A 27,803-nucleotide genomic window follows, 5' to 3' on the forward strand; every position below is an offset into this window, starting at 1 on the left:
GCATTTGGTCTCAGAGAAATTCAGTACACATACAGGGAGGTTACAAACAGATTGTTTTAAGAAAAAAGGTATACATATTACTATAAGTGAGCTGTGTGCTTTGATGTAACTAGGCCCTTTAGAATCTATGAGACCGTTGCTCTGAATCTCAAATCTAATATAGAAATGTCTTTATAAAACAGTGTAGTCCACAGAGATTAGTAAAGAATACATTAGGCATCACAGCGATGTAACTTTTGGACTTCTCCACTACCGTGTGGGTTGTGTTAGTTCTTAAGAGCAGGATGTACTAAAACTGAAACATAAGAGAAAAGAAAAGAACACTTTTCCAGCCCAGCTCGACCGACAGTGTGATTATAGGGTGTGAACAGAGGTTTTCCATGAAAGCCAATACGTGTTCTAAAAAGACATTTTCTCCATCAGAAATAATTGGAGCTAGCTAATGTTATGGAGAAGTGGCATTGTGACAGGCTGTACAGAGACAGTTACAGAGACAGTTACAGAGACATACATTCTTTATAGCAAACCTCCAAAAGACAATACCAGTAAGGTATATAACCCATTACTCTAGGGAAATGGAGCTAGACTAGACTTCAGTGTGTTCTGAGGGGATATCCCCCTTCTGTCTGTCTGTCTGTGAGAGACTAGCTTAATAACTTCCTTATCGGTCTTGAGAAGCAGAACAACAGTATGACACATTGAAGTAGAGCTGGCGGTGCTTGTTTCTGTACTTCCTGTGTGTCTGTGTACTTCCTGTGTGTCTGTGTATTCGTGTGTGTGTGTGTGAAAGAGAGAACTGTCTGACAGCAGAAGAGATGAAGCGACAAAGGCCCACGGTGTCGGTAGGGCTAGGTGAAGTAACGTAAATTATAGCTACAGTGGGAAAACGTAAAAGTACCAGGAAGTAACTATTGTTACCACACTATTTCCTATCAATACCAGGGAAATACTAGTGGAAACAGTATTCAGTCTTATCTGAAGTGACACCACACTAGGTTAAGCTTAGGGTTACAGGTTAGGGTTAAGGTTAGGGTTATGGTATGGTTAAAGGTTTAGGGTTAGGGGGTTTAAGGAAAGTAGGATTTTAAATGGAAATACATTTTAGGTCCCCACAAGGACAGCTCCCAGCCTTGCTCTCTCTCCTCTCTCCTCTCTCCCCAAGCCCCCAGCCTTGCTCTCTCCTCTCTCCCCCAGCCTTGCTCTCTCTCCTCTCTCCCCCAGTCCCCAGCCTTCCTTTCTCTCCCAGCCTCTCCTCTCTCCTCCAGTCTTCCTCTTTCCCCCAGCCCCCAGCCTTGCTCTCTCCTCTTTCCCCCAGCCTTGCTCTCTCTCCTCTCTCCCCCAGCCCCCAGCCTTGCTCTCTCCTCTCTCCCCCAGCCTTGCTCTCTCTCCTCTCTCCCCCAGTCCCCAGCCTTCCTTTCTCTCCCAGCCTCTCCTCTCTCCTCCAGTCTTCCTCTTTCCCCCAGCCCCCAGCCTTGCTCTCTCCTCTTTCCCCCAGCCTTGCTCTCTCTCCTCTCTCCCCCAGCCCCCAGCCTTGCTCTCTCCTCTCTCCCCCAGCCTTGCTCTCTCTCCTCTCTCCCCCAGCCCCCAGCCTTGCTCTCTCCTCTCTCCCCCAGCCTTGCTCTCTCTCCTCTCTCCCCCAGTCCCCAGCCTTCCTTTCTCTCCCAGCCTCTCCTCTCTCCTCCAATATTTCTCTCTCCCCCAGCCCCCAGCCTTGCTCTCTCCTCTTTCCCCCAGCCTTGCTCTCTCCTCTTTCCCCAGCCTTGCTCTCTCCTCTCTCCCCCAGCCCCCAGCCTTGCTCTCTCCTCTCTCCCCCAGCCAGGGCCTGGTAACACAGCCAGGGTTGTTAATCATAATCAGCCCCTTTGTGAGGCAGGCCTTCATGTCTAAATACTTTGCATGGGGAGTTATGAAAGGCACATTATTTCCTTCCCAGGTTCATTCATTGTCTTAGTGCTGGGAGAGGGCTACAGCGGGGGAGGTAGGGTACAGGGGAATTACAGGGAAGGCTAGGGAGATTAGCCTAAAAGCTCAAATATGTGGGTTTTAAAGACGGTTCTTATGGTAATATTAACGGTGGGCTAGCCAAGCTGTTATCCAGACAACGGTCAATTATTTTGACATGGACATGGTTGGGTTTGTCTGTGCCTAGCTCACAAACGGCAGATTGAGAGTGTATCCAATCATGAGAATACAAATGCAACATTGACATTGTAAACCAGGTTTAACTACATTTTCAACCAGTTACTAGGGCTGTATTATTGTAAAATATTTGGTCGGCCTACCCATGTATTTTACGTCACTGTTTCCACTAGTATTTCCCTGGTATGGATAGGAAATAGTGTGGTAACAATAGTTACTTCCTGGTACTTTCAGTTTAAAAAGAAACATTTTCCCACTGTAGCTATAATTTACGTTACTTCACCTAGCCCTACCGACACCGTGGGCCTTTGTTGCTTCATCTCTTCTGCTGTCAGACAGTTCTCTCTCACACACACACACACACACACCACACACACACACACACACACACACACACACACACACACACACACACACACACACACACACACACACACACACACACACACACACACACACACACACACACACACACACACACACGCTAATATAGAGGTGCAGTAGCTTAGTGTCACAGGGCTAACTGTTTCATTGACTCTAGTAGTTTAGATCCTGACTAGATAGGAAGCACGTCAACATTCATCAAAAGAGGAAGGTTAAATTATTTTAAAAAAGAACACCCCCACAAGTTCCCTCTAACACAAGGACTTTCACAGTCTCTGCAGCAGGTTGAGAATAACACAAAGCTAGTGTGTGTTTCTCACGTATGTCCGTGTACAATCAATTGGCCAGATTTTTATCCAGAGGACCACAATTGGATGTAAGTTATTGTATGATACTTTCATGTTATCTTCTGGGATTTAATGTAATCTCTTTGTCTACACATGCAAGTCTTTTCTAACCCCAGAAATAACCACAAATATCTAACAAATCAATGGTGCTCCCACATTGAGGCACAATCCCCTGTCGACACATGACACCCGTGGAATAATGTCCCAGGGAGAGAGTAAAACCAAGACATTACACACACTTTGAGGTGAGGTTCTGACCATAGAAATGGAATGATTCACTTCATTTCTATGCTACTGACAGACCAGCGGAACATATAAAACTCTGAAAATGTAGTCTCGCCCCCTCTTCACATTAAAAATCTCACAGGAAATGAAGTTTGAGATGGCAGCTTAGCTTCTAGTTCTTAGGAAACGGTGCAGTATTTTGTTTTGTAATGTATTATTTCTTACATTGCTAGCCCAGAAAACATTAAGTGTTATTACATACAGCTGGGAAGAACTATTGGATATCAGAGACGTCAACTTACCCGCACAACCAGCACAACGACCAGGAATACGACTTTCCCAAAGCGGATCCTTTGTCTGCACCTCCCAGGGCATTTGAACTGATTCCAGAGGCCGACCCAAAACAACGCTGCCGGAGGAGAGGGTACCAGAGAGGTCTTCTAATGAGGCTTCGGATGCGCGCACACCACCCACCGCTTCTGAGTATATTACGCGCTAATGTCCAGTCCTTAGCTAACAAAGTCGACAAAATTAGGACAAGAGTTGCTTTCCAAAGAGATATCTGGGATTGTAACATGTCGGAGTCCGTACAGCCAATGGGATTTTCAGTGCTTCGCGGCAACAGGAACAAACATCTCTCTGCTAAGAAGAAGGGCGGGGGTGTATGTTTCATGATTGACGACTCATGGTGTAATTGTAACAACATACACGAACTCAAGTCCTTTTGTTCACCTGACCTAGAATTCCTCACAATCAAATGCCGACCGTATTATCTCCCAAGAGAACTCAGTTATAGTTACAGCGGTGTATCTCCGCAAGCCGATACCATGATGGTCCTCAAGGAACTTCACTGGACTTTATGCAAACTGGAAACAACATATCCTGAGGCTGCATTTATTGTAGCTGGGGATTTTAACAAAGCTAATCTGAGAACAAGGCTACCTAAATTCTATCAGCATATTGATTGCAGTACACGAGCGATTAACTCACTCGACCACCGCTCCTCTAACTTCCACGATGCATACAAGGCCCTCCCCCGCCTTCCTTTTGGCAAACCTGACCATGACTCCATCTTGTTTCTCCCCTCTTATAGGCAGAAACTAAAACATGAAGCGTCCACGCTTAGGTCTATTCAACGCTGGTCTGACCAATCGGATTCCACGCTTCAAGATTGCTTCGATCACGTGGACTGGGATATGTTCCGAATGCTGTTCATTGACTACAGCTCAGCATTGAAACACCATAGTACCCTCCGAACTCATCATTAAGCTTGAGACCCTAGGTCTTGACCCCAACCTGTGCAACTGGTTCCTGGACTTCCTGACGGGTGAAGGTAGGAAACAACATCTCCACTCCGTTGATCCTCAACACTGGGGCTCCACAAGGGTGCATTCTCAGCCCACTCCTGTACTCCCCGTTCACCCACGACTGCATGGCCATGTACGCCTCCAACTCAATCATCAAGTTTGCAGACGACACAACAGTAGTGGGCTTGATTACCAACAACGACGAGACAGCCTACAGGGAGGTGAGGGCCCTCTGAGTGTGGTGTCAGGAAACTAACCTCTCACTCAATGTCAGCAAAACAAAAGAGATGATCGTGGACTTCAGGAAACAGCAGAGGGAGCACCCCCCTATCCACATCGACGGGACAGCAGTGGAGAAGGTGGAATGTTTTAAGTTCCTCGGCGTACACATCACTGACAAACTGAAATGGTCCACCCACACAGACAGTGTGGTGAAGGAGGCACAACAGCGCCTCTTCAACCTCAGGAGGCTGAAAAATGTTGGCTTGTCACTGAAAACCTTCATTAACTTTTACAGGTGCACAATTGAGAGCATCCTGTCGGGCTGTATCACCGCCTGGTATGACAACTGCACCGCCCTCAACCACAAGGCTCTCCGGAAAACGACCTGCCCTCCAGGAGAACTACAACACCCGATGTCACAGGAAGGCCAAAAAGATAATCAAGGATAATAACCAACCGAGCCACTGCCTGTTCACCCCGTTACCATCCAGAAGGCGAGGTCAGTACAGGTGCATCTAAGCTGGGACTGAGAGATAGAAGCTGTTTTTCAATCTCAAGGCCATCAGACTGTTAAACAGCCATCACTAGCACAGAGAGGCGGCTGCCTACATACAGACTTGAAATCATTGGCCACTTTAATAAATGGATCACTAGTCACTTTAATAATACCACTTTAATAATGTTTACATATCTTACATTACTCATCTCATATGTATATAATGTATAACGTATACTTCACTATCTATTCTTTACTATCTATTGCATCTTTGCTGCTCTTTCACTGCTCATCCATATATTTTAAACTAATATATTATCATCCCATTCCTTTACTAGATTGTGTGTATTAGGTTTTGTAGTGGAATTTGTTAGATATTAGATTTCACTGTGGAATTGTTAGATATTACCTGTTAGACACTGCTGCACTGTCGGATATAGAAGCATATCGCTACATTCGCAATAACATGTGTATGTGACCAATAACATTTGATTTGATTTGAAGAAGAGAGGAGAGAGAGGAGAGAGGAGAGGGGAGAGAGAGAGGAGAGAGGAGGAGTAGGGGGAGAGAAGAGAGAGAGAGGAGAGAGAGGGAGGAGAGAGAGGAGAGGGAGGAGAAACTTTCACTTTATTTTCCATTAAAGAAAATAAGTAGTACCACCCACCCAGTGGTCTGACAGACAGACAGACAGACAGACAGACAGACAGACAGACAGACAGACAGACAGACAGACAGACAGACACAGAGACAGGCAGGCAGGCAGACAGACAGGCAGGCAGGCAGGCAGGCAGGCAGGCAGGCAGGCAGGCAGGCAGGCAGGCAGGCAGGGAAGCAGGCACAGAGAGACAGACAGACCTCTGCATTATTCAGTGTGTACCAGTCTTTTAGATGATCAGCCTGAGAAAAGCATTGTGCCGAATCACTGATTCACCTTCTATCCTAAATAACAACTCATTATGTGGTCGATATTACCCAATCTAATATCGACCACAACTTGCAGACTTGTTTATGTGCTGCTGTGCCTTTTGTTGCCAACCTTACTTTGCTACCTGACAACTTTACGGTTTTTACTTTTTAATTACAGTTTATATTTTTTGTTTTTCCCTCACTCAACTTTTTTCATTCAACTTTTTCACTCCGGACGTTTTATCTGGACATGGTTCGTCAGGACTTCAAACAGCCGAAGCTAAGTAACATTAACACGATGCCTTCTAATTGCAGTCGTTGTACTCATAATATACAGGAGAATGATCGCTTTACGGCGAGGATAGCTGTGCTGCAAGCCCAGCTTCAGACGCAATCGTTAGGTGTAACCGATGTGAAATGGCTAGTTAGTTAGCGGTGGTGCGCGCTAATAGCGTTTCAAGCGGTGACGTCACTCGCTCTGAGACTTGAAGTAGGGTTTCCCCTTGCGTTGCAAGGGCCGCGGCTTTTGTGGCGCGATGGGTAACGATGCTTCGTGGGTGTCAGTTGTTGATGTGTGCAAGGGTCCCTGGTTCGAGCCCGGGTTGGGGCGAAGAGAGGGACGGAACCTACACTGTTACATAGGCAAGGGTGATTTCAGTGTAGGAAAGGATGAAACAGCGTCTGTACCACCAGTAAGTAGAGATAGTAACGTTAGTATAAATCCCCTCGCACGGTCCTCGCAGCCGGACAACTTTCTCATAGCTTCTAGAGGGAAACGCTGTAGGAATGCTCAACCGGTGTCACTCATTCAGCCGACAGAAACTTTCAACCGGTTCTCCCCATTAAGCAGCGGGTCGGAGTCAGAGGCCGAGCCTTCTCTGGTCTCTACTCCTCCCGTTACGGGTTCTGAGACGCCGAAGCTTCCCACCATTAGCTCTGACAAATTGAAAACCCTAGTCACTGGCGACTCCATTACCCGCAGTATTAGACTTAAAACGAATCATCCAGCGATCATACACTGTTTACCAGGGCAGGGCTACCGACGTTAAGGCTAATCTGAAGATGGTGCTGGCTAAAGCTGGCGAGTGTAGAGAGTATAGAGATATTGTTATCCACGTCGGCACCAACGATGTTAGGATGAAACAGTCAGAGGTCACCAAGCGCAACATAGCTTCAGCGTGTAAATCAGCTAGAAAGATGTGTCGGCATCGAGTAATTGTCTCTGGCCCCCTCCCAGTTAGGAGTGTGATGAGCTCTACAGCAGAGTCTCACAACTCAATCGCTGGTTGAAAACGGTTTTCTGCCACTCCCAAAAGATAGAATTTGTAGATAATTGGTGTCACGTCCTGAACAGTAAAGGGGTTGTTTGTTATTGTAGTTTGGTCAGGGCGTGGCAGGGGGTGTTTGTTTAGGGTGTTTCGGGGTTGTTTGGGTTATGTTCTATGTTAGTGTATTTCTATGTTATTTCTAGTTGGTCTATTTCTATGTGGTGTTTATTGGGTTGACCTTCAATTGGAGGCAGCTGCTTCTCGTTGCCTCTGATTGAAGGTCCTATTTATAGGGGTGTTTGTTCTATGAGGGTTTGTGGGTAGTTATTTCCTGGTTTAGTGTTTGTTGCACCTGACAGGACTGTTTGGAGTCGTTTGTTTTGTATACGTGTTTATTTTGTTTTTCCTTCTTCAAATAAAAAAAGAAGATGAGTATACATTTTCCCGCTGCGTTTTGGTCCACTCCTTACGACAATCGTGACAATCGGGCTCTTTCTGGGACTCACCCACAAACAGGACCAAGCCTGGCCTGTTGAGGAGTGATGGACTCCATCCTAGCTGGAGGGGTGCTCTCATCTTATCTACGAACATAGACAGGGCTCTAACTCCTCTAGGGTGAGATAAGGTGCAGGCCAGGCAGCAGGCTGTTAGCCAGCCTGCCAGCTTAGTGGAGTCTGCCACTAGTACAGTCAGTGTAGTCAGCTCAGCTTTCCCCATTGAGACCGTGTCTGTGCCTCAACCTAGTTTGGGCAAAACTAAACATGGTTCGCCTTAGCAATCTCACTGGAATTAAGACCTCCTCCATTCCTGCCATTATTGAAAGAGATTGTGATACCTCACATCTTAAAATAGGGTTACTTAATGTTAGATCCCTCACTTCCAAGGCAGTTATAGTCAATGAACTGATCATAATCGTGATGTGATTGGCCTGACTGAAACATGGCTTAAGCCTGATGAATTTACTGTGTTAAATGAGGCCTCACCTCCTGGTTACACTAGTGACCATATCCCCCGTGCATCCCGCAAAGGCGGAGGTGTTGCTAACATTTATGATAGCAAATTTCAATTTACAAAAAAAAACTACGTTTTCGTCTTTTGAGCTTCTAGTCATGAAATCTATGCAGCCTACTCAATCACTTTTTATAGCTACTGTTTACAGGCCTCCTGGGACATATACAGCATTCCCAGAGTTCCCTGAATTCCTATCGGACATTGTAGTCATAGCAGATAATATTCACATTTTTGGTGACTTTAAAATTCACATGAAAAAGTCCACAGACCCACTCCAAAAGGCTTTCATCATCGACTCAGTGGGTTTTGTCCAACATGTCTCTGGACCTACTCACTGCCCCAGTCATACTCTGGACCTAGTTCTGTCCCATGGAATAAATGTTGTGGATCTTAATGTTTTTCCCCATAATCCTGGACTATCGGACCACCATTTTATTGCGTTTGCAATCGCAACAAACAATCTGCTCAGACCCCAACCAAGGAGCATCAAAAGTCGTGCTATAAATTCTCAGACAACCCAAAGATTCCTTGATGCCCTTCCAGACTCCCTCTGCCTACCCAAGGACGTTGGAGGACAAAAATCAGTTACCCCCTAACTGAGGAACTCAATTTAACCTTGCGCAATACCCTAGATGCAGTTGCACCCCTAAAAACTAAAAACATTTGTCATAAGAAACTAGCTCCCTGGTATACAGAAAATACACGAGCTCTGAAGCAAGCTTCCCGAAAATTGGAACGGAAATGGCGCTACACCAAACTGGAAGTCTTCCGACTAGCTTGGAAAGACAGTATCGTGCAGTATCGAAGAGCCCTCACTGCTGCTTGATCATCCTATTTTTCCAACTTAATTGAGGAAAATAAGAACAATCCAAAATTTATTTTTGATACTGTCGCAAAGCTAACTTAAAAGCAGCATTCCCCAAGAGAGGATGGCTTTCACTTCAGCAGTAATAAATTCATGAACTTATTCGAGGAAAAGATCATGATCATTAGAAAGCAAATTACGGACTCCTCTTTAAATCTGCATATTCCTCCAAAGCTCCGTTGTCCTGAGTCTGCACAACTCTGCCAGGACCTAGGATCAAGGGAGACACTAAAGTGTTTTAGGACTATATCTCTTGACACAATGATGAAAATAATCATGGCCTCTAAACCTTCAAGCTCCATACTGGACCCTATTCCAACTAAACTACTGAAAGAGCTGCTTCCTGTGCTTGGCCCTCCTATGTTGAACATAATAAACGTCTCTCTATCCACCGGATGTGTACCAAACTCACTAAAAGTGGCAGTAATAAAGCCTCTCTTGAAAAAGTAAAATCTTGACCCAGAAAATATAATAAACAAATCGGCCTATATCGAATCTTCCATTCCTCTCAAAAGATTTTGAAAAAGCTGTTGCGCAGCAACTCACTGCCTTCCTAAAGACAAACAATATATACGAAACGCTTCAGTCTGGTTTTAGACCCCATCATAGCACTGAGACTGCACTTGTGAAGGTGGTAAATGACCTTTTAATGGCATCAGACCGAGGCCCTGCATCTGTCCTCGTGCTCCTAGATCTTAGTGCTGCTTTTGATACCATCGATCACCACATTCTTTTGGAGAGATCGTAAACCCAAATTGGTCTACACTGAAAAGTTCTGGCCTGGTTTAGATCTTATCTGTCGGAAAGATATCAGTTTGTCTCTGTGAATGGTTTGTCCTCTGACAAATCAACTGTAAATTTCGGTGTTCCTCAAGGTTCCGTTTTAGGACCACTATTCTTTTCACTATATATTTTTACCTCTTGCGGATGTCATTCGAAAACATCATGTTAAATTTCACTGCTATGCGGATGACACACAGCTGTACATTTCAATGAAACATGGTGAAACCCCAAAATTGCCCTCGCTAGAAGCCTGTGTTTCAGACACAAAGAAGTGGATGGCTGCAAACGTTCTAATTTTAAACTCGGACAAAACAGAGATGCTTGTTCTAGGTCCCAAGACTTCTGTTGAATCTGACAATTAATCTTGATGGTTGTACAGTCGTCTCAAATAAAACTGTGAAGGCCCTCGGCGTTACTCTGGACCCTGATCTCTCTTTTGAAGAACATATCAAGACTGTTTCAAGGACAGCTTTTTTCCATCTACGTAACATTGCAAAAATCAGAAACTTTCTGTCCAAAAATGATACAGAAAAATAAATCCATGCATTTGTTACTTCTAGGTTGGACTACTGCAATGCTCTACTTTCCGGCTACCCGGATAAAGCACTAAATAAACTTCAGTTAGTGCTAAATACGGCTGCTAGAATCCTGACTAGAACCAACAACTTTGATCATATTACTCTACACTGGCTTCCTGTTAAAGCAAAGGTCTGATTTCAAGGTTTTACTGCTAACCTACAAAGCATTACATGGGCTTGCTCCTACCTATCTTTCCGATTTGGTCCTGCCGTACATACCCTACACGTATGCTACGGTCACAAGATGCAGGCCTCCTAATTGTCCCTAGAATTTCTAAGCAAACAGCTGGAGGCAGGGCTTTCTCCGATAGAGCTCCATTTTCATGGAATGGTCTGCCAAACCATGTGAGAGACGCAGACTCTGTCTCAACCTTTAAGTCTACTGAAGACTCATCTCTTCAGTGGGTCCTATGATTGAGTGTAGTCTGGCCCAGGAGTGTGAAGGTGAACGGAAAGGCTCTGGAGCAACGAACCGCCCTTGCTGTCTCTGCCTGGCCGGTTCCCATCTCTCCACTGGGATTCTCTGCCTCTAACCCTATTACAGGGGCTGAGTCACTGGCTTACTGGTGCTCTTCCATGCCGTCCTTAGGAGGGGTGCGTCACTGACGTGGTCTTCCTGTCTGGGTTGGCGCCCCCCCTTGGGTTGTGCCGTGGCGGAGATCTTTGTGGGCTATACTCGGCCTTGTCTCAGGATGGTAAGTTGGTGTTTGAAGACATCCCTCTAGTGGTGTGGGGTTATATCCTGCCTGTTTGGCCCTGTCCGGGGGTATCATCAGATGGGGCCACAGTGTCTCCTGACCCCTCCTGTCTCAGCCTCCAGTATTTATGCTGCAGTAGTTTGTGTCGGGGGGCCAGGGTCAGTCTGTTATATCTGGAGTATTTCTCCTGTCTTATCCGGTGTCCTCAGGACTACCTGGCATGATGACTCCTTGCTGTCCCCAGTCCACCTGGCCGTGCTGCTGCTCCAGTTTCAACTGTTCTGCCTGCGGCTATGGAACCCTGACCTGTTCACCGGACGTGCTACCTGTCCCAGACCTGCTGTTTTCAACTCTCTAGAGACAGCAGGAGCGGTAGAGATACTCTCAATGATTGGCTATGAAAAGCCAACTGACATTTACTCTTGAGGTGCTGACTTGTTGCACCCTCGACAACTACTGTGATTATTATTATTTGACCATGCTGGTCATTTATGAACATTTGAACATCTTGGCCATGTTCTGTTATAATCTCCACCCGGCACAGCCAGAAGAGGACTGGCCACCCCTCATAGCCTGGTTCCTCTCTAGGTTTCTTCCTAGGTTTTGGCCTTTCTAGGGAGTTTTTCCTAGCCACCGTGCTTCTACACCTGCATTGCTTGCTGTTTGGGGTTTTAGGCTGGGTTTCTGTACAGCACTTTGAGATATCAGCTGATGTAAGAAGGGCTTTATAAATACATTTGATTTGATCTGCACAGGGCTTGTTTAGTGGCTGGACGTGTGCCTCTCAACGTGTGTTTACAGAGAGAGACACGCATACAAATCCCACACAAAAGAATGTGTAACCTTTATTTAACTAGGAAAGTCAGTTAATTACAAATTCATATTTACAATGATTGTCTACCGGGGAACAGTGGGTTAACTGCCTTGTTCAGGGTCAGAACAACAGATTTTTACCTTGTCGATTCGATCCAGCAACCTTTCAGTTACTAGTCCAACGCTCTAACCACTAGGCTGCCTGCCGCCCCAAGACACAATAGATAGTAAGGAATAGATAGTGAAGTATACAGTATATATATATGAGATGAGTAATGTGAGATACATAAACATTCTTAAAGTGGCATTATTAAAGTGACTAGTGTTCCATTTATTAAAGTGGCCACAATGTCAGCGTTTAGTTTTGAATCATTTTAATTGAATATGAATATATTGTTGGTGTGGTCATCTTTAGGTGTTACTGTCATCAGTCTTTTGTGGAAGACTCAGAACATACACAGTTGTATAGCCGAAATCCCTTCAGGGTTTTTTAATGTTGTGGTTCCTTTCATAGTGGCTCTATTCCACACACAACTCCCTCCCCCGGGCTGGAGGCTGCAGGCAGTGAAAGTAGCGAGGCTATAACAGTAGCGAGGCTATAACAGTAGAGAGGCTATATACAGTAGCGAGGCTATATACAGTAGCGAGGCTATAACAGTAGAGAGGCTATAACAGTAGCGAGGCTATAACAGTAGAGAGGCTATAACAGTAGCGAGTCTATAACAGTAGAGAGGCTATAACAGTAGCGAGGCTATAACAGTAGAGAGGCTATAACAGTAGAGAGGCTATATACAGTAGCGAGGATATAACAGTAGCGAGGCTATATACAGTAAAGAGGCTATAACAGTAGAGAGGCTATAACAGTAGAGAGGCTATATACAGTAGAGAGGATATATACAGTAGCGAGGCTATAACAGTAGAGAGGCTATAACAGTAGCGAGGCTATAACAGTAGAGAGGCTATAACAGTAGCGAGGCTATAACAGTAGAGAGGCTATATACAGTAGCGAGGCTATAACAATAGCGAGGCTATAACAGTAGCGAGGCTATAACAGTAGAGAGGCTATAACAGTAGCGAGGCTATAACAGTAGCGAGGCTATAACAGTAGAGAGGCTATAACAGTAGCGAGGCTATAACAGTAGAGAGGCTATAACAATAGCGAGGCTATAACAGTAGAGAGGCTATAACAGTAGAGAGGCTATATACAGTAGCGAGGCTATAACAGTAGAGAGGCTATAACAGTAGAGAGGCTATAACAGTAGCGAGGCTATAACAGTAGAGAGTCTATAACAGTAGAGAGGCTATATACAGTAGCGAGCCTATAACAGTAGAGAGGCTATATACAGTAGCGAGGCTATATACAGTAGCGAGGCTATATACAGTAGAGAGGCTATATACAGTAGAGAGGCTATAACAGTAGCGAGTCTATAACAGTAGAGAGACTATAACAGTAGCGAGGCTATATACAGTAGCGAGGCTATATACAGTAGAGAGGCTATAACAGTAGAGAGGCTATATACAGACACCAGTTAGTCGGGCTGATTGAGGTAGTATGTACATGTAGGTATGGTTATATATGATATATGATAAACAGAGAGAAGCAGCAGCGTAAAAGAGGGGTTGGGGTGGGCACACAATGCAAATAGTCCGGGTAGCCATTTGATTACCTGTTCAGGAGTCTTACGGCTTGGGGGTACACCCGCAATAACATCTGCTAAACACGTGTAAGTGACCAATAAAATGTGATTTGCGTACAACGCCTGTGTACGACGCCTGTGTATGTACTGACCTTTACTGAGAGCAAAACGTGGAAAAGACACCATCAACAATTAGTGAATTACGGCCTTATTTTTAGACTCTTCAGTGGTCCAGTGACTCTCCAGAGGGACACTCACCTGGTGCAGAGCAGTAAGACCGTCCTCGTTGCACAGGTCTGGACTGACGTTGTTCTTCAACAGGTAACGTACTGGAACAGAGGGATAAATAGAGAGGAACACATTAACTAACCATTCTACGCTTTCAGGCCCATTACATTAACTAATCATGCTACGCTTTCAGGCCCATTACATTAACTAATCATGCTACGCTTTCAGACCCATTACATTAACTAACCATGCTACGCTTTCAGGCCCATTACATTAACTAACCATGCCCATTACATTAACTAACCATGCTACGCTTTCAGGCCCATTACATTAACTAACCATGCTACGCTTTCAGACCCATTACATTAACTAACCATGCCCAGTACATTAACTAACCATGCTACGCTTTCAGGCCCATTACATTAACTAACCATGCTACGCTTTCAGGCCCATTACATTAACTAACCATGCTACGCTTTCAGACCCAGTACATTAACTAACCATGCTACGCTTTCAGGCCCATTACAATAACTAACCATGCCCATTACATTAACTAACCATGCTACGCTTTCAGGCCCATTACATTAACTAACCATGCTACGCTTTCAGACCCATTACATTAACTAACCATGCTACGCTTTCAGGCCCATTACATTAACTAACCATGCCCATTACATTAACTAACCATGCTATGCTTTCAGGCCCATTAAATTAACTAACCATGCTACGCTTTCAGACACATTACATTAACTAACCATGCTACGCTTTCAGGCCCATTAAATTAACTAACCATGTCCATTACATTAACTAACCATGCTACGCTTTCAGGCCCATTAAATTAACTAACCATGCTACGCTTTCAGACACATTACATTAACTAACCATGCTACGCTTTCAGACCCAGTACATTAACTAACCAGGCCCATTACATTAACTAACCATGCTACGCTTTCAGACCCATTACATTAACTAACCATGCTACGCTTTCAGACCCATTACATTAACTAACCATGCTACGCTTTAAGACCCATTACATTAACTAACCATGCCCATTACATTAACTAACCATGCTACGCTTTCAGACACATTACATTAACTAACCATGCCCATTACATTAACTAACCATGCCCATTACATTAACTAACCATGCCACGCTTTCAGACCCATTACATTAACTAACCATGCCCATTACATTAACTAACCAGACCCATTACATTAACTAACCATGCCCATTACATTAACTAACCATGCTACGCTTTCAGGCCCATTACAATAACTAACCATGTCCATTACATTAACTAACCATGCTACGCTTTCAGACATATTACATTAACTAACCATGCTACGCTTTCAGGCCCATTACATTAACTAACCATGCTACGCTTTCAGACCCAGTACATTAACTAACCATGCTACGCTTTCAGGCCCATTACATTAACTAACCATGCCCAGTACATTAACTAACCATGCTACGCTTTCAGACCCATTACATTAACTAACCATGCTATGCTTTCAGACACATTACATTACCTAACCATGTCCATTACATTAACTAACCATGCTACGCTTTCAGGCCCATTAAATTAACTAACCATGCTACGCTTTCAGACACATTACATTAACTAACCATGCTACGCTTTAAGACCCATTACATTAACTAACCATGCCCATTACATTAACTAACCATGCTACGCTTTCAGACCCATTACATTAACTAACCATGCCCATTACATTAACTAACCATGTCCATTACATTAACTAACCATGCTACGCTTTCAGGCCCATTAAATTAACTAACCATGCTACGCTTTCAGACACATTACATTAACTAACCATGCTACGCTTTAAGACCCATTACATTAACTAACCATGCCCATTACATTAACTAACCATGCTACGCTTTCAGACCCATTACATTAACTAACCATGCCCATTACATTAACTAACCAGACCCATTACATTAACTAACCATGCCCATTACATTAACTAACCATGCCACGCTTTCAGACCCATTACATTAACTAACCATGCCCATTACATTAACTAACCAGACCCATTACATTAACTAACCATGCCCATGGTTTTTGGACTGGTGCACACTTGGCTAACTGAATACAGCCAGGCAGGCCGATGCATTGTTTCCTGTTTCCGGTCACAACTTGCAGACTTGTTTACGCTGTTGTGCGTTTTTGTTGCCGTTTTTACTTTGCTACCTGACGGTTTTTACTTTTTCATTACCGTATATTTTTACTTTTTCCCTCACTCAACTTTTTTTTTCATTCAACTTTCCTACCCCGGAGGTTTTATCTGGACATGGTTCGTCAGGACTTCAAACAGCCGAAGCTAAGTAACATTAACATGATGCCTTCTAATTGCAGTCGTTGTACTCATAATATACAGGAGAACGATCGCCTTACGGCAAGGATAGCTGTGCTGCAAGCCCAGCTTCAGACGCAATCGTTAGGCAAGGGTCATTTCAGTGTAGGAAAGGATGAAACAGCGTCTGTACCACCAGTAAGTAGAGATAGTAACGTTAGTATAAATCCCCTCGCACGGTCCCCGCAGCCGGACATCTTTCTCATGGCTTCTGGAGGGAAACGCTGTAGGAATGCTCAACCGGTGTCGCTTATTCAGCCGACAGAAACTTTCAACCGGTTCTCCCCGTTAAGCGAGTCGGAGTCGGAGGCCGAGACTTCTCTGGTCTCTGCTCCTCCCGTTGTGGGGTCTGAGACGCCGACGGCTCCCACCATTAGCTCTGACAAATTGAAAACCCTAGTCATTGGCGACTCCATTACCCGCAGTATTAGACTTAAAACTAATCATCCAGCGATCATACACTGTTTACCAGGGCAGGGCTACCGACGTTAAGGCTAATCTAAAGACGGTGCTGGCTAAAGCTAAAACTGGCGAGTGTAGAGAGTATAGAGATATTGTTATCCACGTCGGCACCAACGATGTTAGGATGAAACAGTCAGAGGTCACCAAGCGCAATATAGCTTCAGCGTGTAAATCAGCTAGAAAGATGTGTCGGCATCGAGTAATTGTCTCTGGCCCCCTCCCAGTTAGGGGGAGTGATGAGCTCTACAGCAGAGTCTCACAACTCAATCGCTGGATGAAAACTGTTTTCTGCCCCTCCCAAAAGATAGAATTTGTAGATAACTGGCCCTCTTTCTGGGATTCACCCACAAACAGGACCAAGCCTGGCCTGCTGAGGAGTGACGGACTCCATCCTAGCTGGAGGGGTGTTCTCATCTTATCTACGAACATAGACAGGGCTCTAACTCCTCTAGCTCCACAATGAAATAGGGTGCAGGCCAGGCAACAGGCTGTTAGCCAGCCTGCCAGCTTAGTGGAGTCTGCCATTAGCACAGTTAGCGTAGTCAGCTCAGCTTTCCCCATTGAGACCGTGTCTGTGCCTCGATCTTGGTTGGGCAAAATTAAAAATGGCGGTGTTCGCTTCAGTAATCTTACTAGTATAAAGACCTCCTCCATTCCTGCCATTATTGAAAGAGATTGTGATACTTCACATCTCAAAATTGGGTTACTTAATGTTAGATCCCTCACTTCCAAGGCAGTTATAGTCAATGAACTAATCACTGATCATAATCTTGATGTGATTGGCCTGACTGAAACATGGCTTAAGCCTGATGAATTTACTGTGTTAAATGAGGCCTCACCCCCTGGTTACACTAGTGACCAAACCCCCCGTGCATCCGGCAAAGGCGGAGGTGTTGCTAACATTTACGATAGCAAATTTCAATTTACAAAAAAAAAAAACAATGACGTTTTCGTCTTTTGAGCTTCTAGTCATGAAATCTATGCAGCCTACTCAATCACTTTTTATAGCTACTGTTTACAGGCCTCCTGGGCCATATGCAGTGTTCCTTACTGAGTTCCCTGAATTCCTATCGGATCTTGTAGTCATAGCAGGTAATATTCTAATTTTTGGTGACTTTAACATTCACATGGAAAAGTCCACAGACCCACTCCAAAAGGCTTTCGGAGCCATCATCGACTCAGTGGGTTTTGTCCAACATGTCTCTGGACCTACTCACTGCCACAGTCATACTCTGGACCTAGTTTTGTCCCATGGAATAAATGTTGTGGATCTTAATGTTTTTCCTCATAATCCTGGATTATCGGACCACCATTTTATTGCGTTTACAATTGCAACAAATAATCTGCTCAGACCCCAACCAAGGAAGATTAAAAGTCGTGCTATAAATTCTCAGACAACCCAAAGATTCCTTGATGCCCTTCCAGACTCCCTCTGCCTACCCAAGGACGTCAGAGGACAAGAATCAGTTAACCACCTAACCGAGGAACTCAATTCAACCTTGCGCAATACCCTAGATGCAGTTGCACCCCTAAAAATTAAAAACATCTGTCATAAGAAACTAGCTCCCTGGTATACAGAAAATACACGAGCTCTGAAGCAAGCTTCCAGAAAATTGGAACGGAAATGGCGCTACACTAAACTGGAAGTCTTCCGACTAGCTTGGAAAGACAGTACCGTGCAGTATCGAAGAGCCCTCACTGCTGCACGATCATCCTATTTTTCCAACTTAATTGAGGAAAATAAGAACAATCCGAAATTTCTTTTTGACACTGTCGCAAAGCTAACTAAAAAGCAGGATTCGCAAATGGAGGATGGCTTTGACTTCAGCAGTAATAAATTTATGAACTTTTTTGAGGAAAAGATCATGATCATCAGAAAGCAAATTACGGACTCCTCTTTAAATCTGGGTATTCCTCCAGGGCTTCATTGTCCAGAGTCTGCACAACTCTGCCAGGACCTTGGCTCAAGGGAGATACTAAAGTGTTTTAGTACTATATCTCTTGACATAATGATGAAAATAATCATGGCCTCCAAACCCTCAAGCTGCATACTGGACCCTATTCCAACTAAACTACTGAAAGAGCTGCTTCCTGTGCTTGGCCCTCCTATGTTGAACATAATAAACGTCTCTCTATCCACCGGATGTGTACCAAGCTCACTAAAAGTGGCAGTAATAAAGCCTCTCTTGAAAAAGCCGAATCTTGACCCAGAAATTATAAAAAACTATCGGCCTATATCGAATCTTCCATTCCTCTCAAAAATTTTAGAAAAAGTTGTTGCGCAGCAACTCACTGCCTTCCTGAAGACAAACAATGTATACGAAACGCTTCAGTCTGGTTTTAGACCCCATCATAGCACTGAGACTGCACTTGTGAAGGTGGTAAATGACCTTTTAATGACGTCAGACCGAGGCTCTGCATCTGTCCTCATGCTCCTAGATCTTAGTGCCGCTTTTGATACCATCGATCACCACATTCTTTTGGAGAGATTGGAAACCCAAATTGGTCTACATGGACAAGTTCTGGCCTGGTTTAGATCTTATCTGTCGGAAAGATATCAGTTTGTCTCTGGGAATGGTTCGTCCTCTGACAAATCAATTGTAAATTTCGGTGTTCCTCAAGGTTCCGTTCTAGGACCACTATTGTTTTCACTATATATTTTACCTCTTGGGGATGTCATTCGAAAACATAATGTTAAATTTCACTGCTATGCGGACGACACACAGCTGTACATTTCAATGAAACATGGTGAAGCCCCAAAATTGCCCTCGCTAGAAGCCTGTGTTTCAGACATAAGGAAGTGGATGGCTGCAAATTTTCTACTTTTAAACTCGGACAAAACAGAGATGCTTGTCCTAGGTCCCAAGAAACAAAGAGATCTTCTGTTGAATCTGACAATTAATCTGGATGGTTGTACAGTCGTCTCAAATAAAACTGTGAAGGACCTCGGCGTTACTCTGGACCCTGATCTCTCTTTTGAAGAACATATCAAGACTGCTTCAAGGACAGCTTTTTTCCATCTACGTAACATTGCAAAAATCAGAAACTTTCTGTCCAAAAATGACGCAGAAAAATTAATCCATGCTTTTGTTACTTCTAGGCTCGACTACTGCAATGCTCTACTTTCCGGCTACCCGGATAAAGCACTAAACAAACTTCAGTTAGTGCTAAATACGGCTGCTAGAATCCTGACTAGAACCAAAAAATTTGATCATATTACTCCAGTGCTAGCTTCCCTACACTGGCTTCCTGTTAAGGCAAGGGCTGATTTCAAGGTTTTACTGCTAACCTACAAAGCATTACATGGGCTTGCTCCTACCTATCTTTCCGATTTGGTCCTGCCGTACATACCTACACGTACGCTACGGTCACAAGACGCAGGCCTCCTAATTGTCCCTAGAATTTCTAAGCAAACGGCTGGAGGTAGGGCTTTCTCCTATAGAGCTCCATTTTTATGGAATGGTCTGCCTACCCATGTGAGAGACGCAGACTCAGTCTCAACCTTTAAGTCTTTACTGAAGACTTATCTCTTCAGTAGGTCCTATGATTAAGTATAGTCTGGCCCAGGAGTGTGAAGGTGAACGGAAAGGCTGGAGCAACGAACCGCCCTTGCTGTCTCTGCCTTGTCGGTTCCCCTCTTCCCACTGGGATTCTCTGCCTCTAACCCTTTTACAGGGGCTGAGTCACTGACTTACTGGTGTTCTTCCATGCCGTCCATGGGAGGGGTGCGTCACTTGAGTAGGTTGAGCCACTGACGTGGTCTTCCTGTCTGGGTTGGCGCCCCCCCCTTGGGTTGTGCCGTGGCGGACATCTTTGTGGGCTATACTCGGCCTTGTCTTCGGACGGTAAGTTGGTGGTTGTAGATATCCCTCTAGTGGTGTGGGGGCTGTGCTTTGGCAAAGTGGGTGGGGTTATATCCTGCCTGTTTGGCCCTGTCCGGGGGTATCATCGGATGGGGCCACAGTGTCTTCTGACCCCTCCTGTCTCAGCCTCCAGTATTTATGCTGCAGTAGTTTATGTGTCGGGGGGCTAGGGTCAGTCTGTTACATCTGGAGTATTCTCTTGTCTTATCCGGTGTCCTGTGTGAATGTAAATATGCTCTCTCTAATTCTCTCTTTCTTTCTTTCTTTCTTTCTTTCTTTCTTTCTTTCTTTCTTTCTCTCTCTCGGAGGACCTGAGCCCTAGGACTAACTGGCATGATGACTCCTTGCTGTCCCCAGTCCACCTGGCCATGCTGCTGCTCCAGTTTCAACTGTTCTGCCTGCGGCTACGGAACCCTGACCTGTTCACCGGACGTGCTTGTTGCATCCTCGACAATTACTATGATTATTATTATTTGACCATGCTGGTCATTTACGAACATTTTAACATCTTGACCATGTTCTGTTATAATATCCACCCGGCACAGCCAGAAGAGGACTGGCCACCCCTCATAGCCTGGTTCCTCTCTAGGTTTCTTCCTAGGTTTTTGGCCTTTCTCAGGAGTTTTTCCTAGGGAGTTTTTCCCAGCCACCGTGCTTCTTTCACATGCATTGCTTGCTGTTTGGGGTTTTAGGCTGGGTTTCTGTACAGCACTTTGAGATTTCAGCTGATGTACGAAGGGCTATATAAATATATTTGATTTGATTTGATTTGATTACATTAACTAACCATGCTACGCTTTCAGGCCCATTACATTAACTAACCATGCCCATTACATTAACTAACCATGCTATGCTTTCAGGCCCATTACATTAACTAACCATGCTATGCTTTCAGACACATTACATTAACTAACCATGCTACGCTTTCAGGCCCATTACATTAACTAACCAGGCCCATTACATTAACTAACCATGCTATGCTTTCAGACCCATTACATTAACTAACCATGCTACGCTTTCAGACCCATTACATTAACTAACCATGCTACGCTTTCAGACCCAGTACATTAACTAACCATGCTACGCTTTCAGACACATTACATTAACTAACCATGCTACGCTTTCAGGCCCATTACATTAACTAACCATGCTACGCTTTCTGGCCCATTACATTAACTAACCATGCTACGCTTTCAGACCCATTACATTAACTAACCATGCCCAGTACATTAACTAACCATGCTACGCTTTCAGGCCCATTACATTAACTAACCATGCTACGCTTTCAGACCCATTACATTAACTAACCATGCTACGCTTTCAGGCCCATTACATTAACTAACCATGCCCATTACATTAACTAACCATGCTACGCTTTCAGACCCATTACATTAACTAACCATGCTACGCTTTCAGGCCCATTACATTAACTAACCATGCCCATTACATTAACTAACCATGCTACGCTTTCAGGCCCATTACATTAACTAACCATGCTACGCTTTCAGACACATTACATTAACTAACCATGCTACGCTTTCAGACCCATTACATTAACTAACCATGCTATGCTTTCAGACCCATTACATTAACTAACCATGCCAATTACATTAACTAACCATGCCACGCTTTCAGACCCATTACATTAACTAACCATGCTACGCTTTTAACTAACCATGCTACGCTTTCAGACCAATTACATTAACTAACCATGTCCATTACATTAACTAACCATGCTACGCTTTCAGGCCCATTAAATTAACTAACCAGACCCATTACATTAACTAACCATGCCCATTACATTAACTAACCATGCTACGCTTTCAGGCCCATTACATTAACTAACCAGGCCCATTACATTAACTAACCATGCTACGCTTTCAGACCCATTAGATTAACTAACCAGACCCATTAGATTAACTAACCATGCCCACTACATTAACTAACCATGCCACGCTTTCATACTCATTACATTAACTAACCATGCCCATTACATTAACTAACCATGCCACGCTTTCAGGCCCATTACATTAACTAACCATGCCACGCTTTCAGGCCCATTACATTAACTAACCATGCCCATTACATTAACTAACCATGCTACGCTTTCAGGCCCATTACATTAACTAACCATGCTACACTTTCAGAACCATTACGTTAACTAACCATGCTACGCTTTCATACTCATTAAATTAACTAACCATGCCCATTACATTAACTAACCATGCCACGCTTTCATACTCATTACATTAACTAACCATGCTACGCTTTCAGGCCCATTACATTAACTAACCATGTCCATTACATTAACTAACCATGCCCATTACATTAACTAACCATGCCACGCTTTCAGGCCCATTACATTAACTAACCATGTCCATTACATTAACTAACCATGCTACGCTTTCAGGCCCATTACATTAACTAACCATGCCCATTACATTAACTAACCATGCTACGCTTTCAGACATATTACATTAACTAACCATGCTACGCTTTCAGACCCATTACATTAACTAACCATGCTACGCTTTCAGGCCCATTACATTAACTAACCATGCTACGCTTTCTGGCCCATTACATTAACTAACCATGCTACGCTTTCAGGCCCATTACATTAACTAACCATGCTACGCTTTCAGACCCATTACATTAACTAACCATGCCCATTACATTAACTAACCATGCTACGCTTTCAGACCCAGTACATTAACTAACCATGCCCATTACATTAACTAACCATGCTACGCTTTCAGACCCATTACATTAACTAACCATGCCCATTACATTAACTAACCATGCTACACTTTCAGAACCATTACATTAACTAACCATGCTACACTTTCAGAACCATTACATTAACTAACCATGCTACGCTTTCAGACCCATTACATTAACTAACCATGCCCATTACATTAACTAACCATGCTACGTTTTCAGACCCAGTACATTAAATAACCATGCTACGCTTTCAGACCCAATACATTAACTAACCATGCTACGCTTTCAGGCCCATTACATTAACTAACCATGCTACGCTTTCAGGCCCATTACATTAACTAACCATGCCCATTACATTAACTAACCATGCTACGCTTTCAGACCCATTACATTAACTAACCATGCCCATTACATTAACTAACCATGCTACGCTTTCAGACACATTACAATAACTAACCATGTCCATTACATTAACTAACCATGCTACGCTTTCAGACCCATTACATTAACTAACCATGCTACGCTTTCAGGCCCATTACATTAACTAACCATGCTATGCTTTCAGGCCCATTACATTAACTAACCATGCCCATTACATTAACTAACCATGCTACGCTTTCAGACCCATTACATTAACTAACCATGCTACGCTTTCAGGCCCATTAAATTAACTAACCATGCTACGCTTTCAGACCCATTACATTAACTAACCATGCCCATTACATTAACTAACCATGCTACGCTTTCAGTCCCATTACATTAACTAACCATGCCCATTACATTAACTAACCATGCCACGCTTTCAGACCCAACAAGCCCTTCACACATGGGTACCACATGTGTATTGGTTCAGTGTGTAGACCTATACTGTAGATGGGTAAATGATGATATTAGCAGTGTTTAGACCTATACTGTAGATGGGTAAATGATGATATTAGCAGTGTGTAGACCTATACTGTAGATGGGTAAATGATGATATTAGCAGTGTGTAGACCTATACTGTAGATGGGTAAATGATGATATTAGCAGTGTGTAGACCTATACTGTAGATGGGTAAATGATGATATTAGCAGTGTGTAGACCTATACTGTAGATGGGTAAATGATGATATTAGCAGGGTGTAGACCTATACTGTAGATGGGTAAATGATGATATTAGCAGGGTGTAGACCTATACTGTAGATGGGTAAATGATGATATTAGCAGGGTGTAGACCTATACTGTAGATGGGTAAATGATGATATTAGCAGTGTGTAGACCTACACTGTAGATACAGTCACTGTAGCCTCCATGTTCCTGTTCACCTGGACTCCCCCTTACATTTACCTCATTAAATCAACCCAGAATCCATTCATTATGGTTTATCATATTACAACATTTATTTGAGCAGAGGTGAATGTTATTCAAACCATAAATGAAGGTCAGGACATGAACATCACTATGGTAACCTTGGTAGGACAGGGCTGCAGGTGACATAATCAAATCAGTCACATACACATGGTTAGCAGATGTTAATGCGAGTGTAGCGAAATGCTTGTGCTTCTAGTTCCGACCATGCAGTAATATCTAACAAGTAATCTAACCTAACAATTTCACAACAACTACCTTATGCACACATGTGTAAAGGAATGAATAAGAATATGTACATAAAAATATATGAATGAGCGAAGGCCGAACGGCAAAGGCTGGTATTGTTGTAGTTGTTCCCTTCCTGTGTGTGTGTGTGTGTGTGTGTGTGTGTGTGTGTGTGTGTGTGTGTGTGTGTGTGTGTGTGTATACAGTGCATTCGGAAAGTATTCAGAGCCCTCGACTTTTCCCACATTTGTTACATTACAGCGTTATTTTAAAATTGATTAAATAAATGTTTTTTCCTCATAAATCTACACACAATACCCCATAATGACAAAACAAAAAGCAGGTTGACATTTTTGCACATTTATAAAAATAAAAAACAGAAATACCTTACTTATATAAGTATTCAGACCCTTTGCTATGGGATTTGAAATTGAGCTCAGATGCATCCTGTTTCCATTGATCATCCTTGAGATGTTTCTACAACTTGATTGGAGTCCACCTGTGGTAAATTCAATTGATTGGACATGATTTGGAAAGGCACACACTTATCTATATAAGGTTCAGTTGACAGTTCATGTCAGAGCAAAAACCAAGCCATGAGGTTGAAGGAATTGTCCGTAGAGTTCTGAGACAGGATTGTGTCGAGGCACAGATCTGGGGAAGAGTACCAAAACAATTCTGCAGCATTGAAGGTCCACAAGAACACAGTGGCCTACATCATTCTTAAATGGAAGAAGTTTGGAACCACCAAGACTCTTCCTAGAGCTGGCTGCCCGGCCAAACTGAGCAATCAGGGGAGAAGGGCCTTGGTCAGGGAGGTGACCAAGAACCCGATGGTCACTCTGACAGAGATCAAGAGTTCCTCTGTGGAGATGGGAGAACCTTCCAGAAGGACAACCATCTCTGCAGCACTCCACCAATCAACCTTTATGGTAGAGTGGCCAGACGGAAGCCACTCCTCAGTAAAAGGCACATGTCAGCCCGCTTGGAGTTTGCCAAAAGGCTCCTAAAGACTCTCAGACCATGAGAAACAAGATTCTCTGGTCTGATGAAACCAAGAATGAACACTCTGGCCTGAATGCCAAGCATCACGTCTGGAGGAAATCTGGCACCATCCTTGTGGTCTCGTGTGGATCAGTTGGTAGAGCATGGTGTTTGCAATGCCAGGGTTGTGGGTTTGATTCCCACGGGGGACCAGTATGGGACATTTTTTTTTAAATGTATGAAAATGTATGCACTCACTACTGTAAGTCGCTCTGGATAAGAGCGTCTGCTAAATGACTAAAATGTGAAGTATGGTGGTGGCAGCATCATGCTGTGGGCATGTCTTTTAGCAGCAGAGACTAGTCAGCATCGAGGGAAAGATGAACGGAGCAAAGTACAGAGAGATCCTTGATGAAAACCTGCTCCAGAGCGCTCAGACTGGGGAGAAGGTTCACCTTCAAACAGGACAACAACCCTAAGCACACAGCCAAGACAACGCCTCTGAAGTCTCTGAATGTCCTTGACTGGCCCAGCCAGAGCCTGGACATGAACCCGATCGAACATCTCTGGAGAGACCTGGAAATAGCTGTGCAGCGACTCTCCCCATCCAACCTGACAGAGCTTGAGAGGATCTGCAGATAAGAATGGGAGAAACTCCCCAAATACAGGTGTTCCAAGCTTGTAGCGTCACACCCAAGAAGACTCAAGGCTGTAATCGCTGCCAAAAGTGCTTCAACAAAATACTGAGTAAAGGGTCTGAATACTTATCTAAATGTGATATTTTGTTTTCAATTTTTAATACATTTACAAAAATGTCTAAAAACCAGTTTTTGCTTTGTCATTATGGAGTATTGTGTGTAGATTGATGAGGGGGGTGGGAAAGGATTTAATCCATTTTGGAATAAGACTGTAGCGTAACAAAATGTGAATACTTTCCGACTGCGCTGTATATATAAGCCCTGGGGTCTGATGTAACTCAGTGTACAGTACATACTGTATAACCACTAAACAACAAACATAGCTGACAGAAAGGCAGGCTGGTCTCTCTGGGTTATTTCTCACAACACTATCCTCTGTTTTAATAACGGCCACCACACAGACATGGGCATAGCTCTGGGCGCTGAGATGGGTTGAAAGATGGAGGGTTGAGAGAAAGAGAGAGAGAGAGAGGATGATAATTATCACACACACACAAGTAATTCCCTACTAGGTATTTGACCTTGAAACCGGCAAAGCTCCACGCACACACCCACACGCAGCATAAACACACACCCCTGTTTCTCACCTCAGCTGGACATTCTCCCAGTACAGTACACTGTATGCCTACGGTACAGTACCTAACCTAGCCTACACTTCACTGTGTGTCAGCAGATTTAGTCTAAGGCCTCCAAGGTGTTACTGCCTCCTCAGCATCTCCATCCTGATCATTACTGTTACTGCCACACTACCTTCCTCTGTCCTCTGTCCTTACTGTAAACATGCTCTACTACCTTCCTCTGTCCTTACTGTAAACATGCTCTACTACCTTCCTCTGTCCTTACTGTAAACATGCTCTACTACCTTCCTCTGTCCTTACTGTAAACATGCTCTACTACCTTCCTCTGACCTTACTGTAAACATGCTCTACTACCTTCCTCTGACCTTACTGTAAACATGCCCTACTACCTTCCTCTGTCCTTACTGTAAACATGCCCTACTACCTTCCTGTCCTTACTGTAAACATGCTCTACTACCTTCCTCTGTCCTTACTGTAAACATGCCCTGCTACCTTCCTCTGTCCTTACTGTAAACATGCAATGCTACCTTCACCTGTCTTTAATGTAAACATGCACTGCTACCTTTACCTGTCCTTACTGTAAACATGCACTGCTACCTTTACTGTCCTTACTGTAAACATGCACTGCTACCTTCAACTG

The 27,803-nt window shown here is 43.9% G+C and overlaps 1 protein-coding gene across 4 annotated transcripts in view; it reads right to left on the reverse strand.

Moving 5' to 3' along the window:
- LOC115207347 (protein phosphatase 1 regulatory inhibitor subunit 16B) overlaps window positions 1–27,803 on the reverse strand; it is a 161,376-nt gene that overhangs the window by 31,627 nt on the left and 101,946 nt on the right. For all 4 annotated transcript variants that reach the window (XR_003880986.1, XM_029774368.1, XM_029774369.1 and 1 more), the window contains one exon: window positions 13,938–14,008. Coding sequence is in view for 3 of the 4 variants with exons in the window: in XM_029774368.1 (XP_029630228.1) it covers window positions 13,938–14,008 (71 nt within the window). In the remaining variant the exon portion in view is untranslated. The remainder of the gene's footprint in view (window positions 1–13,937; window positions 14,009–27,803) is intronic.

Source organism: Salmo trutta, chromosome 14 (genome assembly GCF_901001165.1).
Source record: "Salmo trutta chromosome 14, fSalTru1.1, whole genome shotgun sequence".
Lineage (NCBI taxonomy): Eukaryota > Metazoa > Chordata > Actinopteri > Salmoniformes > Salmonidae > Salmo > Salmo trutta.